The following is a 12384-nucleotide window of genomic DNA, read 5'->3' on the forward strand; positions in this document are numbered from 1 at the left end:
TAATGAAAATTATTGTATAACAGGATGCTGCCATCAGAACCTACATTAATGCAATAAGTCAGCCAACTATCTGAGTAAAGCTAGCCCAGGTGTTGTTATGGCAACCACCATTGCAGAAGAATCTGAATCCTTAGTGGTTTCTGTTCACAGATTTTCATTTGGGGCCAACAAAATGAATGTGTCCTCTGCACTGTAATTGATTTCCATTAGAATCCCAAAGGCCAGGGTAGGATACATTCAAGAAACATCCAGCATCAAGTCCCAGGCCAGTATTTCTCCGACTTGGCTCATTTTAAGATTTGCACATCCAGTATGAGGGTGAGAAGGCTGCAGTGACAGAGTCTTGATCAGGGTTGGTATCTATAACATTTTAGGAGAGGAGTGTGAAGGGTTTGCGGGGTCCCTCTCTGATGTCTTGTGTCTGAGATCACAAGCCACCTTCCTGCTTTTTGGCAGAGAGTAAGTGAAAAGGTGGTGTAGGGCAGGGAACTGAATCCTGGCACAGCTAATAGCTCTTTACCCTTGAGTCTCAGTTCTCTAGCCTATAAAAGGAATATGCAGGATTTGGGAGGCATATAAGATTCTTCAGAGATCTACCAACTACTATATAATCTTGACTCAGATGAGTAGATTTTCTTTTTTCTAAATATTGAGAAGCAGGAACCTGCAAAAACTTACACTTCCCTCAATAACATTTATTGGAGAAAAACACAAATAACTTGTAAAATTTTTGGTTCCTATAAATAATCTAATTAGAACAAAGAAACAAACATATTACAGATAAGGAAACTATATATACTCAGTTCTATCTATTTGCCTAGAGCAGTGTGATCAGTAAAACTTTTGTAATTTTTTCTTCCTTTTTTTTTTTTTTAGTTGTAGATGGACACAATACCTTTACTTTACTTATTTTTATGTGGTACTGAGAATCAGTGTCTCACACGTGCGAGTCAAGTGCTCCACCACTGAACTACAACCCCAGCCATGGGTAGAAATTTTGGATGACAATGGAAGTGTCCTATGTGCGAGGTGTCCAATAGAGAGCCACCACCTACATGTGTGGCTCCTGAGCACCTAAAATATTGCAAGTGTGAATAACAAACTCAAGGTTTAATTCTCAAGCTTCAATGAAATTAAATCCATTAAAAAGCCACAAGTGGCTACAGGTCTCTATCTTGGATGGTGGGCAATTACAGGAGTCTCTGGTAGGAAAGTAGGTCAAGTAGCACATTTCAGGCTCCAAAGATTCTGGCTAATTGAATTTCCACTATATAAAGTTTCGTTCTTATCAACATAGTTCCTCTAAAATCACCTGTTTTCTCTCAATCCCTAATTTGAAAATTAACTAGGAACTGAGTAATTTCTTTTTACTTCTTTGTCTTTAAAATGGAAAAGGTTATGAAGCAGCATGGGTGCAGTCACTGCAAATCCAGGAGAAGCACTCTGAGACCCTCCCAGCCAGCACCTGACCTTTGGAGAGGAGAGGAATCCACTAGGCGGTATATTATACCCTTGCCACATGGGATTTCGCTCAGGGCCCTGTTTCACCAGCGCCTCTCTTTTGTTTTTTCCTTCTGTTTCTCTTCCTTAGTTCCTACTGACAACACCAGTGGTCCACCAGAGCTGGCATTCCATGTCTTAGGCCATATCAAGCTTTTTTAAAAGCCAGGTTCCCGCCCTCATCATCCAAGTATCCCTGGCTCCACAGTAATTTTTAGTTATAAGTTCCCGAGTCCTGTCCATAATTCCTTCTCAAAACGAATTCTTCTGTTTTTGTATTTTTTTTATTACTGTCTTTAGTTATACATAACATTGGGGTTCATTCTGACATAATCATATAAGCATGCAGTGTAATTTGCTCCACCTCAGTCCCCAGAATTTTCTCTTCTCCCCCCACTCTTCTTTGCTTCCCTTTCCTCTATTCTCTATATCTTCCTTCTATTTATTGTTTTTTTTTAAAATTTCAGTTTTATGTATATATACATAAAGCACTGGGAACTATTTCTTCTTTTTTTCTTTCTATTTTCTCTTCATTCTGCGTAACTATTCTTATCACCCCTCCACTTGATCCGTCCCTCCCTCCTCCTCTTAATCTACCACAGATGTATCAGCAACAGCTTGAACTTACAGATGTTCAGAATCAGAATTATTTTCCTCCTCTCAATGACTCTCAAAAACAGTTCCTCTTCTTAACAACTCCACTTTGCTTACCATCCAGCTCTGGGACCCCACCTTGAAGTCTCTGAGTTTTCACTGACCCTTTCCCTCCCCAAGGCTCATATTCAAGCTATTCTTCCTTCCTGTTTTTCCTTATCTTTCTTTTTACCCTTTTTCCTTCCTATTCTCCCTTCCCTTTCTTTTTCTCCTTCTGACTACTCCTAGCTCTATCCAGGACCTCCTTTTCTACTGTCATTCTTTCATTAGCCACCTTCTTTCTAAGAAGAAATGTTGATTAACCCTTCTTAGACATGGTCCCAGAAACACACTGAGGATGAGGTGGGTCTCACCTGTAAACCTTTTTCTCTGGTTGATAACACCCTATAAATATAACATGGTATATGCTGTGATAGAGGCATGATTCTTAATGAATCTTAGCATCCCGCCTTTTCAATTAATTCTTCTGCCAAGACAATACTATCTCCTTAAAATTCTTCATTCATTGCTGGGCCCCATCTCCTTATTGGGGTGATCCAAGAAACCTTTCCAGACCAGGAAGAGAGCTTGCCATGACCTATTAGCATTGCCTGTGCCCTCTTTCCCTGCACTGAATTGCTTTCCATCTTGTTCCTGCCCAGGCTGCCTTCTCTGGGGGTTCTCCATCCTTCTAAAACTTTCCATTTGAATCAGATCTATGTTTTAAGGTCCAGCTCGACTGGGACCTTACCCTCCTCCCCACTTTCAGGTGTCCTGAGTAAGCTGCCCAGATGAACAATAGGGAGACCCTTCTTGTCAGAGCATCCGTGGGGAAGAATAGAGCAGAGTGACAGCTGCTTGGCTCCTTCAAATGCAAGCTTCTTGGGAACCAAAGTAAAGCAGCTCTAAACACAAGCATATTCCCTCTGGAACAAGGATCACGGCTGTCTTAAGTTGGTCACACTCTTTCTCAGGCTACCTAACACCCTATAATTTCTAATGTCTTTATGTATTGGTGGATGTGAGACAAGAACTTTAACACAGCTCCTTCATTTTCCACTGTCCATCTCTGTCTGAGTGGCTAATGTTCATAATGACCAGGGCCAGTATGCAATGCCCAAAGCCTGTGTCATTACATTGCTCCATGTTCTTTTCAAGAAAGAACAGACAAACAGCTGCAGGACCAGGGCAAACTGAGATACTTTGTGCCTTCTCATTTTCTAATTTGTTTCACAAAGCTCAATGCACAGTTTCCCACTAAATTGCTACATTGCTTTGGATTGGAAAAGTCTTGTCACTTCTTAATTTTAACTGCAGCACTGTGTGTACATAAGTGTAAGAAAAACTTGATTTCCTTATATTGAGGACACTGAAATCATGCATAAATGAATAAACAAAACTGACAGTAAAAATCCATAAGGTAAAAGAAAAATTCTTATTGCTGTAAGAAGAGTGACTGTCGTAAATGATTCAAGATCAAGGAGGATATTTAAAATGTTTAATTATCAGTGTAGGATGAGCACCATTCAATCAGAATAGAAGTCTAGCCAATTAGAATGAAAGCCAACTTTAAATAACCAGCCCATTTGGCTGGATACTAGCAGATGGGACATAATATTGGGTGATGATACCTCTCAAGAGCTTTCGTTTCATCCGTGGGTAACCAGGTGGAAATGGCTTTCAAATGTCCATCTGATAATGCCACAAATAAGTAAATAATCATGAGTGCTAAATATCTATGCATGGTGATTGGGAGACATATCAATGAAGAAATTTTAGAAATGTCCAAATAGTCACAATATTGGTTCATGAGCCCATTGCCTATCAAGAGAAGCACAGTATCCATAGGACAGTGGGAATGAGTCAGCTACTAACATGACTATGTCAGAGGCTTTTTTTTTTTTTTTTAAATCCACAAAGGGCACTGAACTAAAACATTTTCTCAAACTATGGATGTTGCATCCCATGTAACTAAGGTACAGAGGCTCTAGTAGTTGAAGCACAAATGTTCACTCCATATATATTTTTTTTCTTTTCTTTTGAACTCAGGGGTACTCAACCACTGAGCCACATCCCCAGTCTTATTTTGTATTTCATTTAGAGACAGGGTCTCAATGAATTGCTTAGTGTCTTGCTTTTGCTAAGGCTGGTTTTGAACTCTTGATCCTTCTGTCTCAGCCTCCAGAGGCACTGGGATTACAGGTGTGCACCACTGTGCCCAGTTTTCACCCCCTATTAAACAGGGAAATTAAGTGCTTTGTCTAATCCATAAGAAAATGTGCTCCTTTGCAGTTTTAAGATCAAGTGAAAACTGGCAAAATTAGTGATTCTAAATCCCCTTATGAAAGACAATTTTAATAGCGGCTCCAATTGCCAAAAGAGGTAAGGAGCCCCACAACTCTACTGCACCTTTCTTGGCTTCCACGCCGGGGCCCAGGGCGGCTGTAGTGGTGGGTCTGAGCTCGGAGCTACTCTGAGGGGTCACGTTGGCTTTGGCTGGGTTGGCCTTTCCTTTCTTGTCATTCTTGGAAGTGTCGCTGGGCACATCGGCTATGTCACTCTGGAACAAAAACATTCAGACTGACCCAAATGAAAGTCACCCAAGATTGAATATCTTACACATTGTTTTAATGGATTGCATCTAGCCTCAGCCTCTCCTGTTCCTCTGCCCTGGGGTTTTACTCTTTGAAAGGATCTTTGCCTGGGAGGAGTAGAGAGGATATGGATTCCTTAGGCATAAGGCAAAGGATGGAGACAAGGAAAGATAATGGTACACCTTTCCAGCTCCTGGAGAGAGGGCTGCTTCTACTCTAAAAGGAGGAGTTTGGCCAAGAAAACATTTAAAAATAAAAGAATCCACAAAGCATGAACTGGAATGGGAGGCATTGATACAAGGGTTAAAAATGAAGAAGCAATCACAAATGCTGTCTTCATTCATTCACTGAACTGGGTTAGTTGGTTCTTCAAAAGCATTTTATATTGCAAATTGCTCTAACATCATCACAGATGTTTTCCATTTCATTTCTAATGGGGCAGGGGTCCTCACATGTGCTAAGCTACTATCATTAAAATGGCTTTTTCTGATGGTAGCCACATTTTACTCAATAGCCTATACTGTTGTAGACCCTTGAAATTATTAGGAAATCAATAAGCTCAGTTTTAAAATCCCTTTCAATAATTTATTACTTTGTCTTGCTTTTGTAATCACGGTTTAGTGACCAAACTCCCCCACCTTGACTATATCTAATCAACATGTCTACTTACAGTTTCAATGCCCATAGCTCTCATTTGGTCTGCTCTCTTTTCTGTAATTGAGAGAAATTTCTTTGGATCTGATAAAGCATCCACAATATCTGAAAAAGAAGACGCAAGAGCCGTCAATTCTCTGTCTTACTGAAAACATCAAGAAAATACAGCTAATAAATTCTCCATAATCCTGGACACCTGTGAAGCTTCCCATTAGGAGTCTTCTCCTAGGATGAAATCCGTGGGTATAAAAAGCACAGCTAGTTGCAAACAACAACAACAAAAACAAGAAATAAAGAAAGGCAAGAGTCAAAGACCAAATGACTTCCTCTGCCCTCTTTGTTGTTCCCCAAATAATGAAGATGGAGGGCAGGGCAAACCAAATGGGCTGCCATGGGCTCTTTTCATTTACTTTGTGTGCCTTTGAGCAAGTTGATTTATGCCCCCAGCACCAGTTTCCCCATGTGAAGATTGGGGTAGGTACCACCTGCCCTGCAGAGTTAATGTGAGATCAATGAGATGATGAATGTAGAAATATGGGAGGTACCACTAACACTATCTTATTTTAAGATTCAGAAGGCTAATGTTTTGTTAAAGCTAATTTTATTTCCACGGTAGATAAACTGAAATATTTCTCCAGTGTTTTCCCAGCTAGGACATGCACTTAAAAAATAGTAAAATTTCGGGGCTAGGGTTGTGACTCAGTTGCAGAGCGCTTGCCTGACACATGTGGGGCACTGGGTTCAATCCTCAGCACCACATAAAAATAAATAAACAAAGTAAAGGTATTGTGTCCATGTGTAATTAAACAATATTTTTTAAAAAACAGTAAAATTTCATCTTTTATATAACATTATTTGACGAGTTCCAAGTACTTTCAGAGTTTCATATAATTTTGCATAATTTACCAACATATAGAAGGAATAATTGCTCTTCCTAAAACAGTCTGCAATTTACAAATTTTAAAAATGGCTTTGGTTTACATATTTTTCCCTAACAGAATCACTTTCCTAATTACATTTTTAAGATGAATTTTCTCAGCACATGGGATATAAAATTCTGTTTAAATGTTTTCCTTTCCTTTTTAAATACAAAATTAAATAAGCCCATGGTAAATGTTAAAGTGTATAAAGTAAAAAATTTCTGCCAATCCTATACCTCAAAGGTAAATATTGTTATTCATTGCCTGTATGCTTCTAGATTTTTTTTAAGACTCCAAATGGTTTCATAGTTTTCTGTACCAGTTTTTAAAATTTCACATATCTTAAAAATACTTCCATGTTGGCAATTTGGATCTTTTATATTAGTTGTAAAAGCTGCTTAATATTCCTTTTCCTGGATAGTGGTAATCTGTTTAACCAGTTTCCTATTGGTAAACAATTGGGATCCTTTCAGTTATTTGCTATTAAAATACTGCTGTGGTGAATGTCCATGAACACTTCACAGCAATAGCTTTGTATGTGTTCAAAGGATAATTCCTAGAAGCTAGAATGGTAGCTAAGGAAGTGTATTGGCACTGTGGTTGTTTTTGCCAAATTGCCCTCCACAGATGCTGAATCAAATTATTTTTTACTAGTAGTATATGATGAAGTCTAATTTTGGTTATCACAAGTGGCCCCTGAGAACATTTTGCCCCTTTTTTATGGATGTGGACAAATTAATTCTTAAACCTTGCTCAGGGAAAGAATCACAATTATTTTTGAGAATTAATATTTAGGAATTTACCTATTTTAACTCTATAGGCAGGTGGTGTGTAGTTGGAGGAGCAGGTCACTGGAGGGAAAGTCTTTTGGGATTATATTTTGATCCTGTTGAGTAGATCTCTTTCTTTCCTTCCCGATTGCTATGTCCTGAGCTATTTTCCTCCTCCACACCCTTCCGCCATGATGTTCTGCCTCATCTGGGATCCAGAACAATGGAGTCAACTGACTATGAACTGAAACCTCTGAAACCAAGACCCAAATAAACTTTTCCTGCTTTGAAATTGTTCTTGTCAGGTCTTTTGGTCATGGTGATGAAAAAGCTGACCATAACAAATAATAATATCCTATCTAACAAATTTGGCAGTGATTTCTTACGATGACATAATACATAGTCCACCTTAATATTTTCCCCACTTAGAGTAGATTTGTTTGAATCAAGATACAAAGTCCACTCTATGTCACTGACATACTATGTCTCTGAAGTTAATCTCTTCTATTTGATTTTTATATTGCATGGATCCAAGACATATCAGGTGCCCTATAAAAATGTCCCTTATTCCGCACTTATCTCCATTTTTTTTTTCCAGCTCTAAGGCTTGACATTCTCCTTTTGCAAGAATACTTGACAGAAGGTGCTGTGAATTCATATGCATCACATGGAGGGACATAAAGCCTGGTTGTTCCTCTTGGGATGGTAAATTTATCCAGCAGGCTCATCTTGATCTCTGCATCTCTATAAAATATGGCTCTTTCCCTTCACAACCGACTGCTGTCCCTCATGGTAATACTTTGCACCCAACAATACTGTTCACAGTACTGTCATCTCTCTTCAGTTGCATTTCATAATGAGGACATATGAAGCTATGAGAGCTCCTCTGATGCTGACTCAGCTCCTTCCTGCACTGGATCCCTATGCTCTGTGGTCACTCATTATCTACCATGAAATGATGTGTTAGGAGCAGCACATGAGTTTCCTCAAGTCATCCGCATGCCATGGGATGGGCCTTATGAATCACATACAGCATATGGGGACTCATTTTGACCAAGCCGGACTTTTCAACTGTGTCTGACTCCCAAATGCCTCTTTGTCTTTTCAACCACACTGTCAAAGGGCAAAGTGAGGTTTAACTTGTGTCCACTTAACTATCTCATCTTTCTCTGGATGAGAAGGTCTCCTCCAGTCTAGGCCTTTCCCTACTCTGACACATCAGAGACACTTTGCTTTGTGTTCAATCCCAATAGCACATTTCAGTAGGTGATCCACAGGGGTGGCTTGTTAGGAAATATGTACTTGCTTGTCTTTAATGATTGCATGTACAATTTGAAGGCCTGAAGAGAGTTAATGACATTTTTGAGGGATAACTGGAAGTCCTACCATTAGGAATAACAGATAATGCTTTAGTCACTTAAAACCAGTTAAAACAAGGCACTGAAGAATCAAACAATCCATAATCCTTCCATCTTCACAGACTACTGTAGTTTTTGCATATTTTGCTATGACTTTTGCACCTGAGTTCATGTTTTACATAGTTTCCTTAAAGTCATATAATCGGCTCTTTATTTATTTATTTATTTTTAATAAAAACTTGTTTAAATTAACTTTCATGGAACAAAAAAAGGTGATTACAAAAGGACTAAAGGTCAAAGATAAGGCTAAAGTTACCAGGTTATTGAAAATGGTTGTTTTATTCCTGGGAAATTTCAAATAACAAATTAAGATACTTTTAGAATATCTAATTTTGTCATGCAGTGGCAGGTACTTATTCTGCAGTTAGAATTATCGATCTATGCAAAAGGGAAACAACTGAATAATCAGGAAAGTTCCAATCAAATTTTTCATAAAAGTGTTCAGCACTAGGGAAACCAGGCATTAGCCTCTTTTCTATAATTTCCAGCATTTTAACTCACTTTGTCCTCTGACCAGAGGCATGAACATCTGAGATATTGAGACAGATAGATAGAAGGATAGACAGCTATATAGATAACTGATAAATGACAGAGTGCCACACACCAAAAAAGGAAATTAATTTTTAAGAGTCACATTTAAAATAATATGTAACTAGGAAATCAGAAGTATTACCTCAAATGTTAAATACCTATATACTTGGATAAATCTATTTGCAAATATTATTTATTTATTTTTCCTTGCCTTAGCACAGAAAAATGATTTGAAGAAACGCCTAAATAAATCTGGCATATTCTTAGTCAACATTTTGCATATGCAACCAAACATAGTCTTTTTCTTTGGTGCCAATATGACATTTTACTGGGCTCTGTTCAGTTGGTTGGGGGTGAGGCCAGTGTGGGTGCATATATCCCATTTAGGTAAGGGCCCCTCAGGGTGTTGGCAGGAACTGATTTTAAATGCTGATCAGCATTTGTTAGCAGGTGAATATGTCTAGCCTAGCCACACTGTACACCTAGACAGGGTACAGAGCTGCACACACAAACTCCTCACTCTGCAGAGAACCCATAAGGTAAGCTAAAATATTCTCGACCCTCTGAGGCCACAGCAGGGGCTCTGGAACCTGTCTATTTAAAAAGAAACCAATTTGCTTTATCTCATGTGCTTTTTTTCTTCTAGGTTTAACTGAAGTTTTGCTTTTCTGTATTTTTAAAAAAGTACCATCTATTTCTCTCTTTTGGTGAAGACTCCATATATATTGTGCTTCCTTTTCCCTCCCTCTCTCCCACTCTTCCTTCCTCACCTCCATATAGAATTGAAAGCATCAATTTAGGTGTCCCTAAGCATTAAAGAGAAGATAGCAATCCACTAATATAGACTTCGAGATACTCTGTTTTTGGAAGAAGTAAGGTTTTTTAAATGTGTTTGCTTAACCATTGTTTTTCAAGGAATTTGGGTGTCTTGGTACTGAGCACCAACACTCCCCCTTGTCACTCCTCTGTGTCTGTTTTTGGCTCAGGTTCCCTCAGAATCTCCACTCTATTATTTCTGTAATCAAGAGACAGTGGCAGAAGAGAAACACATTTTCCTACTGGCTGTGAAGTGATGCTAATAAAGATCAACAAATCTCACAACAAATCTCATAACCTTCTTACCTTCTACCAAATGATTAGCCATTTGCCACAATAATAGATCTTCCATTTTGCATTTCCTATAATAATAGATTTTTAAATAGGTGCTCAGGGCAATAGTATCCGTTGGTCAAATATGACTGGGAAATACTTATGCTCTCTCTTCTTGTAATATTCATAAGACATCTCAGGACACTGCATTAAGGAGCCTATATCAATTGCTTAATATACAAATATCCAGTGAATTTTTTTGTTGTTGTTTGGTTTTTTTGAGTGTTGGGGATTGAAGCCAGGGACTTGCACCTGCTAGGCAAGTGCACTACTACTGAGTTGCATTTCCAGCCTCTCCAATGTATATCAGCAGAATCTATCCTGCTTCCTTCCCCTCCAGATCTATTCTTGGAATTATTTTTCTTTTTTCTTTCTTTTTTTTTTTTTGTGGTAATGTGGATTGAGCTCAGGGGCACTCTACCATTGAGCTACAGTCCCATCCTGCTTTATTTATCTTTTGAGAAAGGACCTCACTAAGTTGCCCAGGCTGGCCTTGAACTTGCTATCCTCCTGTCTCAGCCTTCCAAGTTGTTGAGATTATAGGTGTGTGTTCCCATGCCCAGCTCTTTTTGGAGTTCTATTTTTAGTAGTTGAGAAAAGGCCATAAAATATATATATATATATTACATGTGTGAGGTCCTGGGTTCAATCTCTTGATCCAAAGAAATAAAAGATAATACTATGAGCATGCAAATTGAGTTTTCAGTACATATTGAATAGAAAGAATATGACATTATGACATTTTGGCATACATTAAGGAGAAGACAAAGTCCAGCAACTTTAACTTGCATCAAGAAGTCCTGAGATCCCTGCATCAGGAATGGCACTTTAATTGAGGATGCTCCTTCTCTGGAAATATCTGGTGTAAGATACAGCCATCTATCTTTGGAAAGGGTTGGAAAACAACCGCGTGAGGTTGTGGGCAAGAAACATGCCGCCTACCTCCCGGATGTATCTTTAATCATAGGGGAGGCGGAAAGGGGGAAGCAGGCAAATAAACAAATGGTCACTTCATCCTGCTTTATGTAAAATAGCCAATCTGCAGAAGAGGAGACAAAATCTATAGCTACAGAAGTAATGATGAGCACTGCTCCAGGAACGTAATCTGGAGAGGCCCAGGAAACAGCTCAGAGTGTCATTTAAATATAAAGCTGAGGCTCCATATATTCTGGAACCGTTTAGTAATAACAAAAGGGCAGAAAATGATAAAACCCATTCAAATCAACAGTGAGTGGAAAAACACAAATTCTGACACTCCTTTAATTGTTACTGGCCCTGCAACTGTTTCCTGTCCCCAACAGCAATGGCTAATGGTGACAAAGCTGCATGAGGAGTAAATTCTCTTGCCAGCAGCGTGTGCACCCACAGACAAAGCAACAGAGACAACCCCAGTGCTCTTAGTCCCACTGACTTTGACAAAGGCAAAATGGCCCTTAGCACCCAACCTAGAATTTCTATTTGTATGCGAATGTGGGAGTAAAAGATAGGACTCATTTTTTTTTCATATTCAGTAGCAAAATAATATTGAAAGAATTAAGACAAAGCTTTTTCACTCATTCCGAGTCATCTGCTTCCTAAGTATTACCATTTTCTTTATTATGCCACAATTTAGTTGCTGACTAAGAGAATCATTACAGTTCCCATCTGGACTGCTGAGAAACAGAATTCTCAATGAAAGTTCTGACGTTCAAGGTAGCCATGTGCTATACGCTCTGAATGTGGTCTATCTCCATCAAAACTCACTGAAATTTAATTGTCAATGTAATGATACTGAGAAATGGTGGGGGCCTGTAAGAGGTGTTTAGATCATGGAGGCTCCATGCTCATGAAGGGATTAATGTAGTTTCTGTAAGAGCAGGTTATCTTGAAAGGATGTGGTTGTAAAAGTGACCAGTCCCATTTGTCCCCTCATTTCTTTGTAAGCTCTCACTGGTCCTTCTGCTTTTTCCATCATGCATGGAAAAGCACAAAGACCTCATCAGAAGCCAAGCAAATGTTGCTGCCCTTTCTTGGACTTCGAGTCTCCAGAACTTTGAAGTAAGTCTCTTTTCTTTATAAAGTACCCAGTCTCAGTTGTTCCGTTATATCAATAGAAAATGAACTAAGACTTCATATTGGTTCGGTTATATTTTTGTGTGTTTTGGGAGTTATTATACAGTAGTAATGAGGAGGAGATTTGATGGCCTCTGTTTTCTAGGGGGCAAGGACAGAAAAT

The 12384-nt window shown here is 38.9% G+C and overlaps 1 protein-coding gene across 12 annotated transcripts in view; it reads right to left on the reverse strand.

The window, feature by feature from the left end:
* The window catches only part of Plcb4 (phospholipase C beta 4), a 381561-nt gene that overhangs the window by 33400 nt on the left and 335777 nt on the right, over nt 1-12384 (reverse strand). For all 12 annotated transcript variants that reach the window (XM_078051427.1, XM_078051425.1, XM_078051426.1 and 9 more), the window contains 2 exons: nt 5398-5486; nt 4543-4693 (listed from right to left, as the gene is read on the reverse strand). In XM_078051427.1, coding sequence (XP_077907553.1) covers nt 4543-4693; nt 5398-5486 — 240 coding nt within the window. The remainder of the gene's footprint in view (nt 1-4542; nt 4694-5397; nt 5487-12384) is intronic.

The sequence above is a fragment of the Ictidomys tridecemlineatus genome, chromosome 5 (assembly GCF_052094955.1).
Source record: "Ictidomys tridecemlineatus isolate mIctTri1 chromosome 5, mIctTri1.hap1, whole genome shotgun sequence".
NCBI classification, from domain to species: Eukaryota; Metazoa; Chordata; class Mammalia; order Rodentia; family Sciuridae; genus Ictidomys; species Ictidomys tridecemlineatus.